The sequence below is a fragment of the Sinocyclocheilus anshuiensis genome, unplaced genomic scaffold (assembly GCF_001515605.1).
Source record: "Sinocyclocheilus anshuiensis isolate Anshui unplaced genomic scaffold, SAMN03320099.WGS_v1.1 scaffold454, whole genome shotgun sequence".
In the NCBI taxonomy this organism is placed as follows: Eukaryota; Metazoa; Chordata; class Actinopteri; order Cypriniformes; family Cyprinidae; genus Sinocyclocheilus; species Sinocyclocheilus anshuiensis.
The window spans coordinates 3,161,219-3,186,899 of NW_015548217.1; the positions used below are offsets into that span (position 1 = coordinate 3,161,219).

General features: G+C 36.9%; 1 protein-coding gene across 1 annotated transcript in view; it reads left to right on the forward strand.

The window, feature by feature from the left end:
* The first annotated feature begins 8,119 nt into the window (after positions 1–8,119).
* Positions 8,120–25,681, forward strand: part of LOC107653924 (angiotensin-converting enzyme-like) — a 47,730-nt gene continuing 30,168 nt past the window's right edge. Inside the window, 3 exon segments of the mRNA XM_016440785.1 lie at positions 8,120–8,174; positions 16,563–16,630; positions 16,633–16,869. Of these exon segments, the coding sequence (XP_016296271.1) occupies positions 8,120–8,174; positions 16,563–16,630; positions 16,633–16,869 (360 nt within the window).

A 25,681-nucleotide genomic window follows, 5' to 3' on the forward strand; every position in this document is an offset into this window, starting at 1 on the left:
AAGATTTAAACGCAGAATCAACTCACTGCTCAAATGCTGAGTTCTGTTCAGTACTGAGTTCTGCATAAATCCTCTCATTATAAAGTAAACACGATGTAAATAAGAGAATAACTCTGCACTTTAGAGCTTCATAAATTATAACAGAATGAGACTGCGGTGAACTAAAACGAGTGACAGCTTTTCAGTGATTATAAGAGAAGCTCTCTTTGTAAGCTTTCTAGGCTATAATTTAAATACATTCACTCATGGATTGATTCTCTAAATCGCAATGAATGACATAGCACCTACCAATAATCCAAGATTGCCACTGCCATTGTGTAGCGTTTACTTCAGCATGTATTTCTGCTAACTATTCAGAGTATTCCGAGCTGGTGCAGTTGAGTGGAGGCAGGAACTGATTTGCATATTCATAGATCCATGGATACTAAATGAGGTACATTTAAGCCATTTTAATACATGAAGAAATGGGAAACACTTTTAAATATGTCATTTTGATTTAAACAAATGAGTTTTAAGGGATACAAGGGATACTGCAGGGGATGAAATGGGCAGCTCAGGATAGTTAATGGTGTAGAAGTCTGCGTGTTCTTGTAGCGCCATTAGTCAATCAGCACTGTCATGATGTAATTTTCCAGTTGATTAGTCACATGGCATTTACAGCTCAGCTGATTGGCTCAAAAAGGTTCCCCAAAAATTGGTCATGGGAATATCATCTTTTAAAAAGGAGGGGAAAACATGTCCCATATCTTTTGCTGTTGACGTCAAAGGCGTCCAATCAAACTGCAGTATTTTGGAGCAAATTCATCTGTCACTTGATAATGCGGCTAATACTAACACAATATTAACCAAGTGTTTGTTCCATGTGTCAGGCTGGTAGACCACGCTTCAGCTGCTGTTTGTGCATTTACAAAATTGTCAGTTTTCCTATTCAGTCTGTCTATGTCTATGTTAGTGGATTTGCCTGAAACTAGTTAAGAACCACTGTTATAAATAGCTTTGTGTTTATGTAATGTTGATTGATGTAAATGAGAAATAGTGTTGCACATTCAAGACATTTCATTGCAATCCCCCCTCCTGGCCTAATATACATTTGGTGGATTCTCTGAAATCACATTTCTCGTAATGTCAGTGAGAACCCTGTTGTTTTATGATTTTAACATACTAGAAAACGCTGATGTATCCAACAATTGCTCAGAGATGACTTCATTTAACAGGAATATGTACAGCGTAAATTGATGCCAGCCGCAGGGTTTCCAAAAACACTCAAGAGAGCTGCATGGGAGTTTGGACAAGCTGTTACAGCAGTTCTCTTTCTAAAAAGCCAGTTCACCTAAAATCAAAGCAAACCTCAGCTTATATCCGTTCAAATGGATATACACATTCTTGATTGTTAGTAATTATTTACAAAACCAGGAGACTCCCATTACAGAAAAAAACATATCTTGTTCTGTTTATATCTGTATTGTTTCTCTTAGACAATAACAAGATTAAATGGAGAACAATCACTTTTGATAGAGCATCCAGCTTCTCAAACTTCAACTCACGTCTCCTCTTGAGTTTTAGAAAAGATCTCTAAACAATGAGAAGACTTGCCAAGATAACCAAAATCTGCAGATATTTCAATTCACTGAAAGACCTGAGCTGCTATATAGTTTTATACTCTCACTGCATGACAAACAATTGTCTCATTTGTGGCTAGTTTTAATGTAATCTGGGCTGTGCCAATAAGAAGTAAAGAGCATCAAGGGAGACCTTTGAAGGACAAAACACAAACAGAAGAAATCAGCCAGAGATGTTCTCCATGTTGGAGCAGGTTTTTGTGCATCAAGCCGATCAGATGAACCCGGCGTGGGTTTTCCCCGGCTCAGCGTTGTGCTAGTCAAAGCGAGCTCTTCCCTTATCTCTGCAGATTGGATGTTGTGAGCAATCACAGCTCTGACACACTTCACAGAGTTCCATTACAGCTCCAGAATTGAATTACCAGCTGAAGTGACTGTGAGCTGGAGACTGAGCTGTGGATGCTTCTGTGACAGGGCTTCTGAGGAAAGTTCCTTCATTTTCATGCTCAGGTATCTCCAAGTCAGCCAGACGATCAACAGATTTATTGCAAGGAAATACGCTTTTCTTTATCCACAGATGCACGTACACTTGGCAGGTTTGGTTTGATTCTGACGAACTCTGGTGTGATTGCTCTGTTAGTGTAGCTCATTTGAATAAGTGTGAACGCTGCTCCGAAACTGTAGTGTGCATCTCAGTCCACTTTCTTAACAAACCCGACTGATAAATGAACGCAACACAGACCAAAGACATCTAAACGAACCAAAAACAGGATGTGATGTCACACAATGTGACTCTAAAAAGGACAGAATGCTCAAGCATACCTGGCTCTTCTCGTAATAAGTTGCTATTGGAAACGCCGACTCCTTTCAGCAGATCTCCATGTCTGAATTCCTGTCACTCTTTTGACTCCTTTACATATTTTATACGCTTTTTGTAGGTTATAAGCTGTTTAAAATACCACCATGTACACACATACAACGAGGGCATTTAGTCCAGCACACAGCATTGTTTTTGATGTTCAGTAAGTTAAGTTCAAAATATACGTCATAAAAGCTGTTCAAATTATGTTATGACTGAATCCTCATGCCTTTTGTTTTGATCGTTAGGTTCAGTGTTAAAAATGACAATGTGAACACTAAGGCCCAATCTCAATTCTATTTTATACACCTTCCCCTTCCCCTACCCCTACCCCTCCGCCTACCCCTTCCCCATGTCCCTTGAAACAGAGTGTCAAGGGGTAGGGGTGAAAATATTCCCCTAAGAATTGGGACACCACTACTATGCTGTCACACGTCATCATACGTAGTCTAGCTAACAAATGATTACTTTTCGTTAAAATCTTTATTAATGTAAAAAATGCTTACATTTATGTGTCTTTTTGTTCGCTCGGACAGCCATGTTGGCCCTGAAGCCGGTTTACGCTGAGATAATTCATACCCCTTCGGTTGAAGTGTGGTCCCGAAAAATCTTTGTTTGAAGCGCTATCCGGCCCTTCCCCTTACCCCTCCAACCAAAAGAGAATCGAGACAGAAAAGGGGAAGGGCTAAGGGGTAGAATTGGGATTGGGCCTAAAGCCGGGCGTACACGATTTTTGCTGACGTACGACGTCGTACGCGATTTATTTCCCATTGGGAGGAATCGTTGATGCTCGCATGGTCGTGGCTCGCATTGATCATTTTTAAACATGTCAAAAAAGTTTGGGAGCTGTCGGCTTGCATTCGTGAGGTGTGTGCGCTTGAACGAGCTGATCTGTCTATCTATCTGAAGTCCAGGAGCTGAGGAAAGCTACAGGAAAAAGATGAAAAGGACGATAGAAATTCGCTGAACTTTGTTTATTTTTTATTTTTTTTATTAATGCTCAAAAACAGAATACAAACACTAATACAACCATCAACAAATAAAAGTGATAGACAATGACAACGAAATAAAAGGAAAATAAATAAATAAAATTAACATTACGTTACGTTAACATAACGTTAATACATTACAAACTGAAAAAAAAAAACAATTTGAGACTTGTCATTAAAGACAGGAAAAGAGTTACAAACAGATAAAGTTGTTAAAGCGATTTTGTTCTTAGACAATTGGAACAATGAAAAGTATTGCTCAAATTCTGAGCGTGGAGTAATGGTGCGTTCAAGTCATATCGGATAGATCGCATTTATGAGTTGAACGCACATGAACGCCACCACAAAGTCGTTATTACGAGTGGGAAACTCGAAATTTTCTTTAAGCCCCGAGTTTCGGAGTTGGGGGCGTGTCAGTGAGAAACATGGCGGAATCGATGGATGCAACGTCTGTAGTTGACGGTAAATTCTTGTTTAAATTGATAGTTTAGTTGTCCTATAAACTTAAATTGGTCATGTTCTTGTTACGCAGCTAGTTAATGAAATCCAAGTTAAAAAATGCTATCATTTTTGCACCTATAGGTGAAAAATCTTTTGATTTGCCATGTTGCATGTTTTAAAAATATTAAAAACGCAAAACACACCTGATGCGAATTCTTTGCTCTTCATTTTCTATAAGCAGAGTTAACAGACCCTATTGTATTTTCTTGTAATTTATTAAAAGAAGGTACACCGCCATCTTGTGCCGACTAAACTGACTTGAACGCACCTGATGTCGTAATTACGACTTGTCAACTCGTAAGTACGAACGTCCCAGGAGGACTTGAACGCAGCATAACTCGCTGAACTTTGGCAGGAACAGTGAGCGCTACAGTATATGATGTCATGCAGAGGCCTACATGTCAGGGTCGTCCGAGATGATATTTTACAGTGGATCGCTCAGGAGCTACAGGTATCGGGTGATATGTAGCATGTATAGGTACTTATTGTTAGCTATAGCTATTCCTAGCTATATTATAATTCACACATGGGGTGACCAGACGTCCCTGTTTCCCGGTGCTGAAAGATCCTGAATGTGTAAAAAACACTTACGTCTCGTATTAATATTATGCAGTTATGCGAGAGAGAGAGAGAGAGAGAGAGAATGAATGTTTTATTTAAATGAAGGCTTATTCATAACGGCTACATGATACACTGCCCTTTTCTCAACTCAATTCAATACATTACATTAGGGAACTTCACGCGATTGCTTCGGAATTCGGCAGGTCTTAAAATGGGGTCGTATATCACTGTGTCCATACGATTTTCAGATAAACTCACTCGTATCGTGTGTGTGGGCATACGATCTTCCGACCGTCAGAATTTGCACCGTGTACGCCCGGCTTAAGTGAACCAGGATTAAATGTAGAATTTTCTTTTCTGGTCCGGACCTACAAGTGTAAACACACTCTAGCCAACATTACATGCTATTCGCAACCCATTTTACTTGCTGTATAGGTCACCCAAAAATGAAAATTCTGTCATCACTTACTCCTGTCATTCCCAACCCATTAGACTTTTGTTCATCTTCAGAAAACAATTTAAGATTTTAAGATTTTCTCATAATATTTGTCCATCCATATGGAAGCCCGTTTCCGCCACTGAATAAAAAATAAAAAAGGTTATTGCGACTTTTTATCTCACAATTCTGACTTTATTTCTCGCAATTTCGAGTTTGTATCACACAATTCTGAGAAAAAAAGTCAGAATTGTGAGATAAAAAGTCACAATAATCTTTTTTTATTTATTTTTTATTCAGTGGCGGAAACGGGCTTCCATACATCCAAGTCCATGCAACCAAAACTTTGACGCATCAAAAAGTACTAAAATTCATTATTGCATGGACTTTCAATGGATAAACAAAAAATTTGAGAGAATGCTTTCTGAAAATAAAAAAACAGCCCTTTAATTAGATTTTTTTGTTGTTGTTGAGTGAAACAGGATATTCAAAAGGAAAAACAACGGACAACAAAAATAGTGAATTAGTTCACAATTAGTTTGCAACTAGTCTGATTTTTTTTTTTTTTTTTATAATCCATTCTAAAAATGTTTTACATTTTGACTACTATTCATTTGATTTACATTTTTTTTTCCATTTATCTATTTTACAATAGTTTTATTTTCATTTCGACTACTATTCATTTGATTTATTTTTCATTTAAACAGTATTTTTGCTTTATTTTTGTATTTTTCATATTGCCACCTTTTTTTTTTTCTTCAGTTTTGCACATATATATACAGGCAATTGTAGGCCTACCTGACATAATCATGTTACTATGTAATCATGATAATAATCATGGTACTATCACTATTTTGAAATTTTTGTGAAAATTGTAAAAAAAAGTTAATGTTACATATCAAAATGTGGGCTGAAGAATTGTGCACAATAAGACCAGGATGGTGTATTAATAAAGTATATAGAGTCAATTCAGGGCTGCCAACTTTTGAGTTGACAATTTCCATGGTGGGATGGGTGGGGGTTTCGGTTTGTGTTGGCTGAGTTTGGACTTTTGTTGAAGTGTTTTCCCTGCTCCTATTGTGTCGGTTAGTTTCCCTTTATGTTAGCCCTGCTTCTGTAAAGCCCAAAACACACTGCACAATTTCGGCTGTCCCAGACAAAAGATTGGCATCGTGAAACAGTCGTGGCGATTTCTGTGATTGTGGCTCCTAATTGATGGTCCTGTGTCGTACAGTGAGAACGGTTCAAAGATGGCCAATGTCACGGTCTTGCGACCAAAGATAGCCTACAATCATTTTCTGACAGTGTCAGAAATACAGCATGATCATCGCACAGTGTGTTTGCTGCTACGATCTATGTTAACTGAGCAGCCAATAAAACTGCGAAATGAAATCAACGCGACATGACGCTAAAACATAAAACTGCTTACCTCAAACTCTTATGCCTTCCTCTTTCGCCGCTTCCACTTTTTTTCAGCACAGATAAAAACTACAACTGCTAAAGTGTGATTCAACATGCTCTTTTTGTTTACTAGCACATGCTGATGACGTTTTATTCTTCTATAGTAACGTGCGTTGTAGCGTACGAGCGTGTCATCATCATAGTCTACATACATGTCATACCCAAGTTTATTAGATCCATGTGGCACAGTGTGATCTGCAGTGATCTTATAGGATTGCTAAAATGGTGGTTTGTAGAAGACTTAACTCCCTTGTTAGCTCCCAGATTTACCCTAGTGTGTTCTCTCTACAACTAACCACACTGTAAAAAATTTTCACCCCTTTCAACTTAAAAACGTAAGTTTTGTGGCTGCCTTAAAATTTGAAGGTAAATCAACTTAAAAGTACAAGTCATTTCAACTCACTAATTTAAATCTTGCATAGTGCTGAATTGTTTTATTGAAGTTCATTTGACGTTACAATGTTTGCTGTTTCAACTTAAGTTCAAAATTTTTAACATTAATTTTCTAGTTATGATAACGTAAACTTTATTTTAGATCCAGATACAAAAATATACTACAACATTTGTTTGAAACATTTAAAATGTATTTTTTTCTTGCAGTGCTTATAAACAGGGTTTTAATATTAAGAACAGTACACAACCTGCCTGTGCATGCTAATGTGTGAATGCCAGTATATGTATACAACAAGGGCACAAAAGTAGCAAAAAACTGCCAAGAAACTGTCATACAAAGCTGAAAATACACTCATACCTCATGGGAAACAACCACTGAGAAAAGCTTGAAAAAAAAAAAATATATATATTAAACTTAAATTTACTTGTAAACAACACACACACAAACAAAGACATTTCCTATACAAGAGCCTCATAACCCTTTAATAACCTGAGTTGCCTAAAAACAAAATATTAAGATGGATGGTGATCCTCACTGTAATGTGCTCAGTCATAGCCTACAAAGGGAGGTAAACGGGGAATTGTTGGTTACTTGCTAATTACAGTTAAGCCCAAAGATGTTACACAACACTTTTACAGACTTTTTGTTCATGATTAAAATATGACCGATTCATACAACATAATGCATTTGTCTGCATTTACTGTTACCTGTAATCTGTTACCAGTAAGCAATTTGCAATCGTAAAACAACATTATATATAAAATATATGATGATGGCCAATAAAATAACAAATGGCACAGAAAACGAGCTTGTGAGGAACAGATGTATCGTAGACTAACCATGTTCCGTACACTTTTCGCTATTCGCCGCACGTCAGCGACCACTCCTCCGTTATTGAAAGACAAACAAGCAAGTTTGTGTGATCATTCTCTGGGGGAATACCCATTCTACAGTCCACACTTTGATTGATGTCTTTAGGACCAATAGTTTTTGAGAAAAGTGGGGAAAAGTACCGCCTCCGCCAGTGTACGGAAGATGATAAGGGTTAATGGTGTTCCGTACAGCGCGCATAACTTGATTTTATCGGCGAAAATGGACATTTAACTGATCAACTGTGAGCTGTTTATTTATTTTAACTGAAGAAAACATTATTTAAATGAATAAGAAAGATGAGTACCTTTTTATTTGATTAAAATGTAAGTTAATTGCTGCTTTAATAAAGGACCATATGCTAGTTAGGCATGATTGTGTCATGATATTAATTATGGCATGTGAGTTAAGCATGAACCATGTGAAACGTTAGTGAATAACATTTCCATATCTTTCTGAAGACAATATGAATATAAACATCATCACTGCATGCAGGATGATGGGCAAACAGCGTCTGTGCTGACAGATGTGCTGCCTGTCTCAGGTGAGAGTGGCGCTAAGTGGTCATCGCCTGCAATCGAAGTTTAAAAATTCATATTTCAAAGCATTTATTCAACAAAAGGTAATATATTTAACAATTTGTGATAACATAATATTCATGTCATAAAGGCTGTAGCACTGTGAGAAACATAAATTAAATAGAAATGTACATTTTCGCTGCTCTAGTAGTCTCCCCACCCAAGCTGCAGTCTTGAAGTGTAGCTTGCCCACCGTCCGTTTTCAAGCGCAGTGGGCGCACCTAGCAAACTTACTGAAATCTCACTGAAACAAATGGTGGGAGGGTCTCTGTCGTGATTGGGGGTGAAAGAGGGGGAAATGAAGATGGTTGATAAAAAAATTAAATAATAATAAAAAAATCGCTTAACTTTACTCAGTAACGAATACCAACTGACTGGGTAAACTTCCAGTGGGCGCGAAAATGCCGAGCCTGCTCAGCAAAGCCAACTGGTACCCACTTTAACGGTAAAATACACCTATAACCGCTCAAATTGCCCATCTTAACGATAAATTATTTTTATGAGTTAATATGAGTTAAAGTAACTTAAAAACATAAGTTGTCGTGGCTTTTTCATTATATCATTTTTTACAGTGCATGCCCTCTCGTTACCTTGTTAAGCTTGTTTGCCCCTGTGTATAAATTGTCTCCTTGTGATTACCTTGTGCGGTGTCGGTCGATGTTTGGGGTTTGGAGTTTCTTGCTTGTCTTTTCCCCTGTGTTTGCTTGTGGGTGTTATTCTGTTATTCTCACAATGTTCTGTTATAATCAATGATGCTATTATTTACATGTCTACACTTTGTTACAATGAGAGGATTTACGAGCATTTAGTCGCAAGTGAATTCGAACTCATTCAACGCAATGGCCAATCACAGGTGTTCAAAAAATTAACAGATGTGTCTGTGATTGGCTACACTGCTCAATGCTGCAAAAATATGTTGTAAATGGCAACCTTTGATGCATTCTAGAACGCAGACTCAGTGACGTACTGGAGCCTTTACCAAATCGGGTTCGCCAATATCCTATTATTACAGTTTCACTGATGGTGCTTTAGACTGCATGAGAAAATGGTTGTGTGATGTAAGAGCGTGAGAACAGTGTCAGTTGCATGAGTTGGCAACCCTGCCAATTTTGATGTCATGTTGACTGTAATACCATCAAATGTGTAGAGTTATAGTTTTGGGGCGTCACTTTTTTTACCTTCAAAAACTCATGGATTGCTTTTGCTGTGTTTTGGGTCATTGCCCATTTGTACTATAAAGCTCTATCCAATGAAATTTGCTGCATTTGGCTGAATCTGGGCAGACAGTATATCCCTATACACTTCAGAATTCATCCGGCTGCTTCGGTCTTCTGTCACGTCATCAATAACACCAGTAACCCAGTGCCACTGGAAGCCATGCATGCTCATGCCATCACACTGCTCCACCATGTTTCACAGATGTGGGACAGGAACATGATCAACTGCCCTCCAAAGTTTAGAAATGCCCTACATTAAACTACATTAAAAGGTTTTAGACCATATCAGTACAGATTCTTATTTTTTTATATGCATGCAATAAAGTAACTTGCAGTTATCACTGAACAGCAGCAATTGCCTGCATAATAAAGGTAATATACAGTACACACGTTCTTTGGCAGATAATTATTGGATTAAACTACGCTCAGGTTTCTCTAAGGTTTATTGTGTTAGTACATATTTATAGTTTTACTGGTTCTTTTATGGATTGGGTAGTACACAAACAACCAATCAGAACACAGTTTAGAGATGCTTTGGATTGCATAAACTCTGTTTTTGTTTAGTAAAATTTATTTTAAAAGTTTTGAATTTATTTGATAAAAATATAGTAAAAAGAGTAATATTGCAAAATAGTATTAAAAATGTAACTTAACTGTTTTCTATTTCAATATTATGTAAAATGTACTTTATTCCTGTGATGCAAAGCTGAATTTTCAGCATCATTACTCCAGTCTTCAGTGTCACATTATCCTTTACAAATCATTCTAATATGCTGATTTCCTGCTTAAAAAATGACATGGAATTCAGTTGTCAGTTGTCATCATTAGCCGAAGAAAAAAAGCTGCTCTCCGTAAAAAAAAAAGAAAGCATCTGCAATGAATACAGTTAGGTCCACATATATTTGGACGCTGACACAATTTTGGCTCTGCATGCCACCAGAATATAATTAAAATGAAACGATCAAGATGAAATTGAAGTGCAGACTTTCAGCTTACTCTGAATGTTCCTGCTATCTCTCTGATGGATTTGTTTTGATTCTGAAGCCTAACAATTGTCTGCTTCACTTGTATGGAGAGATCCTTTGACTACATGATGTAGGTTCACAGCAACAGCTTCCAAATACAAATGGCACACTTAGAATCAACTCCAGACCTTTTACCTGCTTAGTTGATGTAGAAATAACGAAGGAATAGCCCACATCTGTCCATGAAAATTGTCCAATTACTTTTGGTCCCTTGAAAAAGGGGGGGAGGTACATATGAAAGGGCTGTAATTCCTTAACCTTTCCTCCAATTGTGATGTGAATACCCTCAAATTAAAGCTCAGAGTGTGCACTTTAAAGCTCATATCCAGTTCTGTAACTTGAATAAGTTTTGGTCAACAGCTAAAATAACAAAATTGTGCCTGTGTCCAAATATATATGGACCTAACTGTATATGGTCTTGGTGTGAATAGGCCAATGTCCCCAACAATGCATGTAAAATAGAGCATTAAAGGGTTAGTTCATCCAAAAATGAAAATTAGGCTGCGTTTTACTCACCCCCAAGGCATCCTAGGTGTATATGACTTTCTTCTTTCAGACAAATCCAGTCTGCGTTATTTGTCTTTGATCTTTCAAGCTGTTTAATGCCACTCAGCGGGTGTTGCATTACTTCAGTCCAAAAGAAGTTAAATAAAAATCGCCCATCCATAAAAAACACGGCTCCGGGGGGTGAACAAAGGCCTTCTGTAGCGAATCGATGTGTTTTTGTAAGAAAAATATCCATATTCAAAACTTAATAATCCCTTTAATGTAGCTTGCGCCAACAGTTGTACATAGAAGCAGCTCCGGGCGGATGACGTAAGACGTCGGTGTTGCGCATGCGCCGCTCAGAAGTGACGCACGCGGAAACACAGTGGAGAGATCAAAACAAAACAACAGTCAAGAATTAGAAATACAAAACGAGGATTTGTAAAGAAGAATGTCAGAGGATTTCGATATAAGCCAAGAGGAGACTGGTTTTCCTTTGCTAAAGTAAGGAAACTTTGCTTCCTTTGACAAACAAACGTTGGTTTTCACGAGACTCACTGGCGCATGCGCAACGCTGTTTTCACAATATATATTCCAATTACTTAGAATCAGCACAAATGTTCATTGTGAAATCAATGACATTTATTCAGTTAAAAAATGTGAACATGGTATGGATTTATTTATGATAAATATATAAAGCTGGTTATATTGTGTATTTAAAACGCACTCAATTTACTAGTAATATATAACAGTAAGTTTATTGGTTTATGTTGAAAATTGGGTAATCATCCCACTAAATTAACAAATTAAATTGACAGCCCTGTGAATATTTAATATCTCAGTCTTTTGCTTCCTTTTATATTTAACTTCTAGAATAATGTTTAACCTTCTGATTTATTGCTGTCAACACTCATCAGATATTTTATTAATCAGATGCTATTTTAGATGTCATTTGCTTGCCAATGATGGTGACCTTCTACACTGATTAGACCTTCAGTGAGATGATAAATGAATATATTATATCATTCTAGTAAACAACACTAAGAACTACAGCAGGTATATGAGGATGTTATCTACATCATTTAACTATATCAGTCTCACCTGTGCATTTGATAGTTTATCAACAGTTAACAGCACTGTGTTTTTGGTCAATAAAAGACATTCCGGTGGCAGAGCAAAGCGACATTTAGCAGAAAAACTCACTGTCAGCATGTTAAGAGCAATTTATGTCTTGTATTGGCAGATAACATGGAAGCCATTTCAGCACATTCATGAAAAGTTATTTCCCTATAGACTGTTAGGCAGAAATGCATGCTTAGAGACAAAACATTTTTTAGGGAATATAAAGGTCCACGTATCCTGAACCACCATTTATATGACATTTATTTATGACATCCTTACCAAAAATGAATTAATTAACACAAACACAATTAATACAGTTAAAGTGTCACAAATGAAAATGTGTGGCAAGTTGGTTACTAATGTAAGAACAGCTGTTGGTGGAAAAAAAATGAAAGCATAGTTCACACAAAAATTTTAATTAGCTGAAAATGTACTCACTCTCAATTCCATCCAAGATGTAGATGAGTTTGTTTCTTCATCAGAACAGATTCAGAGAAATGTAGCATTCCATCACTTGCTCACCAATTTCTGCAGTGAATGGGTGCCGTCAGAATGAGAGTCCAAACAGCTGATAAAAACATCACAATAATCCACAAGTAATCCACACCACTCCAGAACATCAATTAATCTTGTGAACTGAAAAGCTGCATGTTTGTAATACTTTTTTTTCTCACATATGTTCCCAATAAAGAAACAACAAACTCATTTGGGTGAGTACATTTTCATTTTTGGGTAAACTATTCCTTTAAAATCGCTCTGGTAGCACGACTCTGTTTTTAGGCAGACTATATAATCTAGTGCTGTCAAACAATTAATTAATCGCGATTAATCGCATCCAAAATAAAAGTTTTTGTTTACATAATATATGTGTGTATACTGTGTATATTTATTATGTATATATAAATACAAACACATGCATGTATATATTTATGAAAATATGTTATGTTTATATGTTAAATATATTTATATATAATATAAAATATAATAATATAAATATATACATTGAGGTGTAAAGACGTAAATATTTTCAAAATATTTACTGTGTGTGTGTGTGTGTGTATTTATATATACATAATAAATATACACAGTACACACACATATATTATGCAAACAAAAACTTTTATTTTGGATGCGATTAATCGCGATTAATCGTTTGACAGCACTAATATAAACATAAGCATCCTGATTTAGAAAATCTCCATAAAACCTGACAATCAGATTAGACCTTGCCAGATTAAGAGTTTTTTTAGTTGTTGCCATTTTTCTATTCAGTATGCATTGTGTGAATGGACAGTGGGTGTGCTGTCTGAGGCTACAGTACGACTAGCACTGGGTCAGAAGTTGATATGAACTTCAGCCAATTTGAGTAAATCAGTGAACAACCACACTTTTGAGACCGAAATGACATTATATTAAGTAAACAATAAACCATTTCCACTTGCGGCAAAACTGCAACTAATGGATATCACCATAAATACCCAGTTGATTAATCACAGTATAATAAGTTTTCTGAATTGCAATGTTTAAATATGCAATTGAGGCATTATCTAACTAAATACAAATTAATTTGCATACATTTTTAGAACAGAGATCTGAAAATTGGATAAAGCCAAGATCAAAATTCTAGTTCCATTTTGTTAGTTAAAGTATTTGCAGAGATGATTTTGGATATCTCTTATTTATCACTCCATAAATTAGAAAATACTGTCAACAGACAGAAAAAAAAAACAAAAAATATTTTCACTATGCTTTATGAAGAAAATGCAATATAAACCAGGCGAATGATAAACAAACAAACAAACCCCTCTGGAAAAACCTTCAGAATAAAGACAGGAATAAAACGGTAAAGTTTGGTTTGCTGCTAAAGTGGAGATTTCTGAAAACGGCCTTTAAAAATATGTATTGTAATTGAAATCTAGAGACACAAATAGATAAAGTCTAATACAATAAAACCTTAAATGTGAATTCTGAATGTTTTCTTTCCACTAGTCTGAAAGAAGACAAGTTATGGAAGCAAAAGAGTCCAAAAAGTGAAAAACCAGTAGTTTTGCCTGTAATGCCTTGCCTTAAACGAACGTACAAGCTGACAGAAAGGAGTGAGTGTGTATTAAGAAGGCTCAGATTTGCCGTGTGTAAAGTTGAACTTGCCAAGTGTCCTTGGCACAAGATATTTCGGACTCTCTAAAGGACCATGCTGTTTTCTTCATTTTTCACACCCCCAAAAAATGCCTAATAGGAGGTCATGCAGTGCAGATTGTTTCGGAGCAGGCAGTCGTTAGCTCGGTCAGCGAAGAACTCTGGACAATGTCATCACACCATAAGCTGCCCTAAGCCGTCCTCTCAAAAAAGAACACATCACATAAATTCCAAGAGGATGACATCGTTTGCTCAAGGATTACGGACAGATTCTCCAGTACGCTCAGCTGGATGTGTGATTACGCACCTCTCCGTTCCCAACACAAGGAGACTTGTTCTCAAAGTCACATGCAGGAATAAATTGACGGAGACCCTCTGATTGAGCAATACAATCTTCCCATCTTTCCTTGGGTTGCTCTGTGAAGTTTCCTGCACGTACTTCACTGCAAGGCCAAGTTCAGAACAATATCGTTACACCAAAAATGCAACACTGTTATTTTCTTTGCAATGGTATGCAATGCCACAACATCCATTCCAATGTTGAGAGACAGCTTCCTGTAGGAGGAGACGGACCACTTGTAGATATAGTATGAAAAGGAAAAATCACAACGCTCATTATAGCAGCTGTAGGAAAGGAGGTCAAGCCTTTCAAGAAAAAGAGCCATAGATGCACGTGTGAAATCTTTCTGCTGTGAAAGCTTCACTGATTTCCATAAAGTAAACTTAAGAACAACTTATATATTGTTAGTTTTGAATACAATTTTCACTCAGAAATTGCTATTAGATTAAATATTAAAATACTTGATATTTTCTATTCTAAGAACAGGCTCTGCTACCTGCTTCTCTTATCTACTGTATCACTTTAAGATGAACCTCCTTAGTGAACAGAAAGCAATATTCTGCCTCTCTCCATAGAATCACTGATTGAACAGTGACTGAAGAACTGGAGCTTGGCAGCTGTGCCATGTAATGCCTCAGTCTGCCAGATCATCTATTCCAGAACAGCAACAGTAATGCTGATGTCTTCAGAAAAGAAAGCCAGACAAAGAAACTATAACATTGGAGGAAACCCTTGTGAAAAAGTAGTACAACTATAGCATACCTTTAACTGAAGAGTACTTTTTACTGATAGTATATACTGAATGCAATGTTTTTGTAATTGCATGTTCTTTACAATTATATTGAAATGTATTAGTTCAAATTTATATTAAATGCATTTAGTTGAACTAAAAAGTGCTTTTTGACCCACTTAAGTACATCTTTGCACTATTAAAACTAAAGGTTCTTTATTGGCATTAATGGTTCCATGAAGAACCTTTAACATCCACGTAACCTTTCCATTCCACAAAAGATTATTTATTGTGGAAAAAGGTTCTTTAGATTAGAAAAAATTAGGCTCTTTAAGAAACTGTTCACTGAAAAGTTCTTCAGGCAACGAAAAATCATTCTTCTATGGCACTGTTGCGAAAACCCTTTCATAATTATGTAAATTCGTAATCACTTCTATGGTCTTTGAAATATGATTAAAATGTACTGCTGAATGTACTGACAAAAATTTATGAAAAACGAAAAAATATATTTTACGGTAATTTCTTCTAAAATGACGTTTTTTTTGTAGAAATTAAACTAAAATCACCCCAAACAAAAAAAATATATATATCATCCTTTACTTTCTATGGCATTCCAAATCTGTTATGGACCAATGGACAATTTTTTTTAATGAAAATCTTCAAAATATTTTTATTTATGTTCCACAGAAGACAGTTTTTAAAAGAAAAATCTTCAAAATACTTTATTTTATGTTCCAAAGAACAAAGAATGGCATACAGGTTTGGAATGGCATGATAGTAAGTAAATGATGACAGAAGTAGCATATTTTCTCTTTAATAAAAACAGACACAAATGCTGTCATACAGTAAGAAGAGCTATAAAATGAATGATCATTTGTTCTAAAAAGACAATACAGTAAATCTATGAGTTCATATCCAGACTTCTGATTGAATGTCTTTGAAACCTGAACATTTGGAGACACTGTTAAGATGTTTCCTGAAATGCATGCAAGGTCTGAGAATCTCACTGCTGTCTCAGAGAAACGACTGAGATATTAAGAAATGATTTTTCTTTCTATAAAATCCAGGTGTCCAGAAGTTGAGAGAGACTAAAAGGTAGAGGGAGATCCTGGTAGAGAGGAGAAAGGGGAAAGAAGGAGGGACAGAGAGAGAGAGCGAAAGAGAGCAACTGTGCGTATCTTTCAAGAGAGAGGGTGGGTTGGGTTAAACTGGCACTTAAAAGAGCCGACTGTGGTTGCTCTGTGCCTGATTAACAGGGGAAAGGGAGGAGGAAGGACACAGATAGGAAACAACCACAGGACAGGAGCATCCAGCAGTGAGTGTGTCAAGTCGGCTCCTCGGGGAACTTTCATTCCTGCACTTTTCCCGTTCCTCACGTCGCAGCTGTGGTCCATTATGTACCGGGCAGTGGTGCTGCTGACTCTCATCAGCACGAGCGCAGCTCTGAAACCCGAGTGGATCCCGGGGGATTATTCTATGACAGAGGCAGGGGCTGAGAGCTTCGTGAGCGACTACAACTCAACCGCCGAGGAGGTCTTCTACTTCAGCACAGAGGCCAGCTGGAACTACAACACCAACCTGACAGATCACAATTCGCAGCTGCAGGTACTGTGAACGAACGGTTTTTACAGACACCCAGTAACACTGCTTGTAGTCTGACAAGCTACAACTGCACAAAACTTGATGTAACATGATCCACGATTGACTTGCATGTGGAACGGTTGAATTCAAGCAGCGTGGTTCTGCTATAAAGCCTTTTTTGCATAAAGGACTGATGAATCAACCATTTAGACAGCTCTTTGGACAGCCTGTAATAATTTAACAGCTTACGACAATACATCACAATTACATGTCTTCCACTGGGTTTTATGATTAACAGTAGACAGTTTGGGGACTCCTGTAAAGTTTCACTAAATTGAGCGAGCAAGAATTGTGAGATTATTGAGTAACATTCACTTGTGTTAAAGGACGTGACTAATCATTACAAGACTATATCCATGTGTCACCATTTCCTTGCTCTTTCACAGCTTATGAGAAGTTGGGTAAAGTTGAGTAAAGGATCTAAATGCAGCAGTTATTTATTAAAAAAAAACAAAAGAAGGTAATCCAAGAATTCCTAGAAATCCAAAAGGTAAAGGTAAATGCACAGCTTTGTACACAAAGACGAATCACAACTCAATGAACAAACAGAGTGCTATTTATACACACACTGGAATAAGTAGGAACTAAACGAGACACAAGTGTAACTAATCAGAAACCAGAAAAAACAACCAAGGACAGACATACCGTAGAAACTAAGAAAACAAGAACTAAACCAAACCAGACCTCACGTACACAGATGCGTAACACCAGTAAGGAAGAAGTGGAAGGGAAAGGTGATGATGGGCCATGGAATCGGAAACCTGAGGCAGACCTTCTGGTAGAGACAAAGAAGGCCAGGATCAGGGTCACGTCACAGGCTTGGAGGACTGAGGTGAAGCCAATGGGATGGAGGACCATGGTGACATCAAAGAGCAGCCTCACTAGCTGGACAGGCTTAGCTGAGGAGGAAGGTCTAAGGTCCCAGACAGAACCGGTGGAAGAGGAAGGGCTTTAGAAGTGGGCATCGAGGTGGGACTTAAATTCAATATGGACAGGTCAATATCAATGCTGTCAAGGAGAAACCATTGAGATGTTGAAACCACTTTTGGGACTTTCTTTCCTAAGGGATGTCAAGTGTTGGGCATTTCATATTGCAAAAGTCCCAATCAGATGCAAGTTATGCAATCAGATCATATTTTCAATTTCCAATATTGATAAGTATGGAAGAGGATTAGGGCCAAGCAATAATAAAAAGATCTCGAAAAAAAAAACCATCTCGAGATTGAAGTCGTTAAATTTTGAGAAAAAAGTCAAAATAAAATGTTGAGAATAAACTCATTAAATTACAAGAAAAAAGTTGTTACATTTCGAGAAAAAAAGTCGAATTAAAATGCGGAGAATGAACACACTCGTGTCAGGTTCATTTCATCTCGTTGGACGAAGTCAAACAGCCTAGAGTGGTGTAGGTGGGAGAGTAATGCGTTTGGGAGTTGCATATGATGTGGTTGACAAGGGATGGGTCCATCTTTTGCCGAACTCGCTTTTCTTCCTTTTCTCATCACATATCACATCGGAAAAGTGGAAATCACCTGCCTAACAAATGTTTAATAATAATGTATTAATTGGCTAGGTTTAGTGTTACTACAGTAAATCCACTGTAAATATTAATTTGTGGACTGGTGGAAAAGTATTCTAACTGGATTGTTGTCGCGTCAGTGGTGTTGAGAATGGCAGCGCTGTTTCCTCTGCCTTTAAACTAGCTTTAATCACCGCGGAGTCTGTGGTTTTATTAGGGGTAGGCAGGCTATAGGGAGAGCTTTGTTGTCCCAATAAGGCAGCATCTAGGCTATTTAATAATTTTAATAAATAAAATCATTTACACTCTATGTTATTATTGCATCCTGTTAATATACAACAATACTTTCAAAGCACTTTCACACAACTACCTGTTGATCCAAAGTGCTGTACAATACAGCTAAAATAAAACAAATAAGAAACCACAAAACATCAAAACACAATATAACAATACAATTGACATGGCTAGATAAAAGCTATTGACAAAAGATGTTTTTTAAGCAGGTATTTAAATACTGGCAAAGAGGGACCAGCTCTAATAGAAGCTGGTAATTGGTTCCATAGACTAGAACCAGCAACAGCGAAGGCTCGATCACCTCTGCAATGGAACCTCGATCTAGGAATAGAGAGGAGACCAAGATTACTGGATCTTAGGGACCTATTTGGTTTATAAGTAGAGATTGCCTCAGAGAGATATGATGGGGCTTGATTATGCAGATATTTAAAAATAAAAGTAATTTTTTTTTAAATAATTCTAAATTTGACTGGTAACCAGTTTAGTGAATTAAGAATGGGCGAGATGTAACTGAACCTCTGCCTGCCTGTCAGCAAACTTGCAGCAGCATTTTGGACCATCTGTAAACGCATTATAGAGGACTGACTTAGCTATACCACAGTATAGTGAATTACAGTAATCTAAATGAGATAGAACAAACAAGTGAATAATCTGTTCAAACTGATTTACAGATAGTAAAGATTTGATTTTTGAGAAACGGCGTAAGTGGAAGAAACTTGATTTGACCACTGCACTAATTTGTTTCTCAAAACCCAGGTTGCAATCAAAAAGAACACCAAGATTTTTAGCACAGGGTGTAAAGTAGGAAGAGAGATGACCAAAATGAAGGGTACAGTCTTCATATGACTTTAAACCAAACAAAATTATTTCGGTTTTGTTCTTGTTTAACACTAAAAGATTCTGCTTTAACCATATTTGTAATTCGTTTAGACAATCCAGCAGAGGTCCTAAGAATTCTTTACTTTTATGCTGCAAGGGAAAATACAGCTGAGTATCATCCACATATAGGTGGAAGGACACTCCATATTTCTCAAAGACAGCACCCTTTGGTAGCATAAATATAGAAAATAAAACTGGGGCAAGAATTGAGCCCTGTGGCACCCCACAAGCAAGTAGGCTTGAGGACGAACTATGTTGGCCAATGGAAACACTAAAACTTCTGTTTGTTAAAAAAGATTGAAACCATTTCAACACCTTGCCCAACACCCAACACAGCTCTCCAACCTGGAAATCAAGATATTGTGGTCAACCATATCAAATGCAGAGCTTAAGTCAAAAAGCACCAAAGCCACAGCAATCCCTTTATCTGTTTCTAGTAAAATATCATTTACAACTTTTAAAAGTGCAGTTTCTGTGCTGTGTTGAGACTTAAAACCCGATTGGAATTTTTCAAATGGGACTGCAATTTTCTCAAGAATCTTAGAAAGAAATGGCAAGTTTGATATAAGCCAAAAATTATTACAATTCAAAGAATCAAGATCGGGCCTCTTTAATAATGGAGTTACTGTAGCTGTTTTTAGGCAGTCAGGAACAACTCCAGTAATTAGACTAGTATTAAAAATAGTTATAAAAATAGTTATACTGGTAGAAAGAAAAGTTTTTAACATCTCAGCATGGTAAAACAAACTGCTTACTGGATCTGCTTCTCCATCCAATCTGTGTTTAAATGATAAAGCACTTCAGTTCAGTTCAACACAGAAAAACAGAAGCTGATATAGACTGTGAACAAAAGTTTGACCGGATGCCAGTGTGATGAATGCAGAGGCAAGGTGGTAACCACTGCTCACATCACAGCTGTCTCAACACTCACTCACAGCTTTTCAAATGAAGGCTGGCACCGCTAACGGCTCAAACTCGCTGCTCAACATATGAACCAAACCTCAACACAAAAAGCTGTAAAAAGAGTTGATGGAGAGCTGGGCAGAACCTGAGCGATGCCTGGTGTGATGTCTATTATTTCAGAAACATCAAAAAAGCAACTCGCCCGTCGCACTCCTCCACAGAGACCGCCGTCACAGGATGCCGCTCATGGTTGCTGGAGCAGGTATTTTTGGTTTCGCAGTCATCATGACCGTAGGCATCTTGGTGGTGTGCATTCAACAGATGGTTGACGGAGGTTATGCTAATTGGGCATATGCTGATTTGCCTTTCAGGCACTGTTGTTGATTGCAGCGATTTAGAATAACACAAGAAGCCGCTTATGTCTGCAAATCAAATTAGATGAGAAAGTTGAAAATTCCAACTTCCAAGCAGCTTGGAAAACTTGGATTTTGTAATTAAAAACCTGTGTGGAAAGCCACGACCCCAAATGAACCGTGATGCGATGCATGACGTCATGTAAACACGGTGACACCCATGCAGATAATGATTTAGTTTAAAATAAATAAAATGCATCAACGAGTCAAAATTGCTGCATTACATTATTATGATAAAATCATTTTGTAGTGTTTTAAAATGAGCTTTTCTGTTGATTATTCACTAAATGTATAGCATAAACTGACATGGAGAGTTATAGAACATTATAGAACTGTATTTTTTTTCTCTCTCATCTGGCAGGCACTTTCATCCAAAGCAACTTAAATTTAATTTATGTTTATTGCATTTATGTTTCCTGAGGTGCACCTATAATCTTTTATGTATCAAAAACAGTCATAATTTAGATATAAATGGTGATATTCTACCCTGATTTTAGCCCTGCAAAAAAACTGGATGAAATAAATAAACAAACAAACAGTAATTAATTTCAACATTTACTGCCATCATACAGTAAAAAAAAAAGAATAATAATAAAAAAATTACAAATATAAAAATTAACAATATTGATATGGAATGGGTATTGATTGTAGTTCTTAAATTTGTTTTCTCCATTCTCAAATATTTTGATTGAACTTTAACAAAGCATATCATTCATTAGTCACATACTAATTTCTATACATAAAATTAGACAACAGATTTAGACAAAATAAACCACTGGATTTCCAACTTAAGTCATATTTAGAGATTTTATTACGGTAGCATAGTTATTTATTATTGTGATACTTGCAAAGCCACTGAATTATTATTTAGAAAGTGCAACAGTAGAACCACATTTGAAATTGGCCTAAATCAGATGCCAAAATTCTGATCTGTGCCAGATGTCTGTGAAAAAAATCTGAAATGTTTATGTAAATGCATCCTTAGAGTCTGCATTATTCATGCAGCAAATTCCACAATCCGCTTTACTGCCATGCCACTCCCACTCCACTGAGGTGGAAAACAAGTACAATCTGATCGGAAAACTCACATTCCATACCCATCAAACATCTGCCGATTAGAGAGGGGGAAGCGTTTAGGGAGGTTTTCAGGGATGTTTCAGAGCCAAGCCAAAGCACACTAGATTGAGCTCATCACCCTTTTTATGGTGTCAGTCACAAGTCGTTATGATGTTACTGTTTCATGTCGAGCCTAGAACCTTTCACCCTGTTCGGACTTATCATCACATTCTTGCATAAACATGACAGAACAAATGGGACCTTGGAAGAAGAGGTGAAAAAACAAGAAGCTAGCCGTCTTTATCTCTGAGGAAAACTGGGTGTGAACATGCAAGTGAAGGACGAGAGATAATAGAGATAAATGCACGTCACCAGCTTGTTAATCAGTGATGGAAGCTCATCTCCACTCGGGTCAACAAAGGCATCACCTCATGAACTAATGAGTGCAACCGCTGTGACAGGGTCATCGCACCCTGCGGTTATCATAACAGAAAAGGGATGCTGGGGTCAAACGTCCACAGCAGGAAGGGGTTAAACATCAAGAAAGAGTGACCCAAAAAAGACCCAAGAGTGACCCAAAGAAAGACCCAAGTCCAGGATACAATAAACCTTTAGGAAGAATGTACACTAGAAATGTAAGGAATTTTAACAGAAAAAGAATGTAAAAGTGCTAACTTAAACCCTGCTGTTGCTTTAACATATATGATCAAATAAAAAATAAAAAAGCTTACATATAAATGTACTGCTAAAATTTTTCAAATAATTGTTGTTTTATTTTATTCTTAAAAATCTATTTTATTTTTTTGGTAAAGTAAAGAGTATAAACCATCTTTAATTTACACCAAAAGAATGGTTTTGTAAGAAAAGAGTTATGTATAGTTTGTTTTTGTGAGCATTTATGCACATCATAGGATGTTGCATTTTATGTTGTTTAGTTCAAGTTTATTGCACTATTTTAGTGTTGTGTGTCATTTTTAGTGTGTGTCCTGGAGAATTCTGTTTTTGAACAATTAGTCTGTAAAAATCTTGCTTTAAATTTAACATCCTAAAGTAAACGTACATCTCTAAAAGTAATGATAACCCTGAGTTCGACAAATTAATCAGATCTTGATTCATTAAAGGGATAGTTCACCCAAAAATTCTGTCATTAATTACTCACCCTTAAGGCTTGTGCACACCGGGACGAATATCGCACGCGATTATCGCCAACGTTTAACGCCTCGTGACTAAAAAAAGGGCACCGATGTGAGTGTGCACACCACTGCGCAAAACGCCAGGCGTAAAAGCCTCATTTTTAAAAAAATGCCTCGGGCTCGGTTTTTTAGTGTGACGCGCCACGTTAAAAACTGGCCGACCAATGAGATTGGCACTTTTGTTCACGTGCCTGGAGATGCTGAAGTTACAGTAAAACACGAACACACATTGATACCTAACGACAAAGAGGAAGTAAGTAGACGAAGAAGAAACATCGAGGCAAGATGAATGTAGAGCTGTTGGTCTCACTGGTGTCTGAACCCAAAGAGCTTTATGACAAACGTGACAGCGAGTACAAAAATAAAAAAAAAATAAGAGGGAGTTGTTATGGAGAGGAATTGCAGATCAAATAGGATTCGTATTTTTCAGTAAGCTCCATCTAATGTCAGGGAGTGAATTTGCATGTTCACTCGGCTCATCGCCAGTTAAAATCGCTCTGGTATGAACACACAAAACGCATCGAAAAAGGCTGGCGATAAGCGCGTGTGATAATCGTCCCGGTGTGCACGAGGCTTTATGTCGTTCCAAACCCGTAAGACCTTCGGAACACAAATGAAGATATTTTTGATATAATCCGAGAGCTTTCTGACCCTCCATAGACAGCAAGGGTCCTACCACAGTCAAGGTACAGAAACGGCATGAGGGTGAATCATTTTCATTTTTGGGTGAACTATCCCTTTAACAGCTCTGGCAGGTTCGTGACTTCATTTAGTGAAGGATTCATCAGATTCATTTAAACCTGTAACTTGTGATTCTTTTGAGTGGTTCATGAAAAGAATCAGTTGTACGTGAATTGGTCCAGAATGCTTGTTTTTCAGGCAAGTTCACAAGAACAATTCAAATAATAAATTTCTTCTCAACTTGGTGGTCATATATGATTTATTTGGCGATGAAGCACCGTCTTTGAAAAGTCATGCATGCATGAAACATTGGTTTTGAATAGACTAACCTCCATGTAAAGAATTATTTCTTAAAGGGATGGTTCACCAAAAAAAAAAAAAAAGTTAATTCTGTCAACATTTACTCATCCTCATGTCATTCTAAAACATCATGACTTACTTTGTTTTGTGTAACATACAAAATATACAGTATATTTTGAAGAATGCCTCAGTATTTTTGGCTATACAATGGAGGTCAATGGTCACCAAAACTGTTTGGTAGTGAGTAACATGTAAATCTTTGGTGAAGCTTTGAAATATCCAATGACAAATGACAAATATCCAATTTCACCTCTATTTCCCCACATCCCACACCCAACACATGACCTAAGTCTCTCAAATACACAGAGTGTGGGAGAAATCATTGTCCCTGACAATATAGCCACATTTTCAGCTCAATGATGTCTAAATGACTGAAATTTAATGACTAAAATGTTCTCCACAGCAGGCACACTACTGTTTTATGGCATATGAGCTAGCAGGTGCTTTATACCTCAGTCTGGATTGTTTCAGGTGCTATTCGTGTTCCCCAAAAGAAATGATTTCCTGTCAGGATCTAAAGAATAAATTGATGGATGGTGCGAACTCTGTCACCTCATTTCATCCCTTGTTGCTGCAAAAGCAATTCAAGGTCTTGTTGAAAACATAACAAGAATGAAAGAAACTCGAAACTGTTCTAGGCTTGAGCAAGAGCCAGAAATGATTATTAACAGAGAATGAAAAAAAGAGGACTGAAAATCACGGGGAGGGAAAGAGATATGGTGACATGACACAATTATTAATACTCAAACATCAAAGCATCATGTTAAGTCAGAGCACATGTAATAACTGCTAGGCCAAGACTACGTACTTACATTTACTGAAATATATACAATTTATCAAAAAAAAAAAAAATTTCTGAGTGAAAAACAATATCAATGCCAAAAAATACAGGCCCGTACTTCATTTTATCTCTCAGGATTGATTGGATCTTGAATCTTGGGTGTTACATGCCAGAATAGACTGGAGGAGAAGGGCAAAAAAATAAGAAGTATAGGTAGCAAGTTCTGCACCACTTTTCATCAGAATCTTAAGTGCCATAGCAAAATAAATCATATTTAATCTAAATTATAAATGTGAATTTGCAGTCTGCATTAAATGTGATGCAAAAATAAGTGAAATCGTGATGAGAAATGTATTTCTGTTGAGTCAACATTTTTAGTGAAGCAACAACATACAGTGCAACTAGTCTGATTCCCAAACAAATGAGAATGAGTTCTTTTTTACACACATTACAAAAACATACAATGCAATCAGTGCATTCATATTCACAAACAAATTAAGCTTATGAGCCAATTCGTTTTAGTACTGCAAAAACATTCAGTGTGACTAGTGTCATCTGATTTCCAAACAAATGGCTCTTACGAGTCAGTTCTTTTAAGTGAATCAAAAACATACAATGCATGCTGTGAATTATGATTCACAAACAAATGACTCTTATGAACTGGTTCTTTTAGTGCAACCAAAATATGCAGCATAACTAG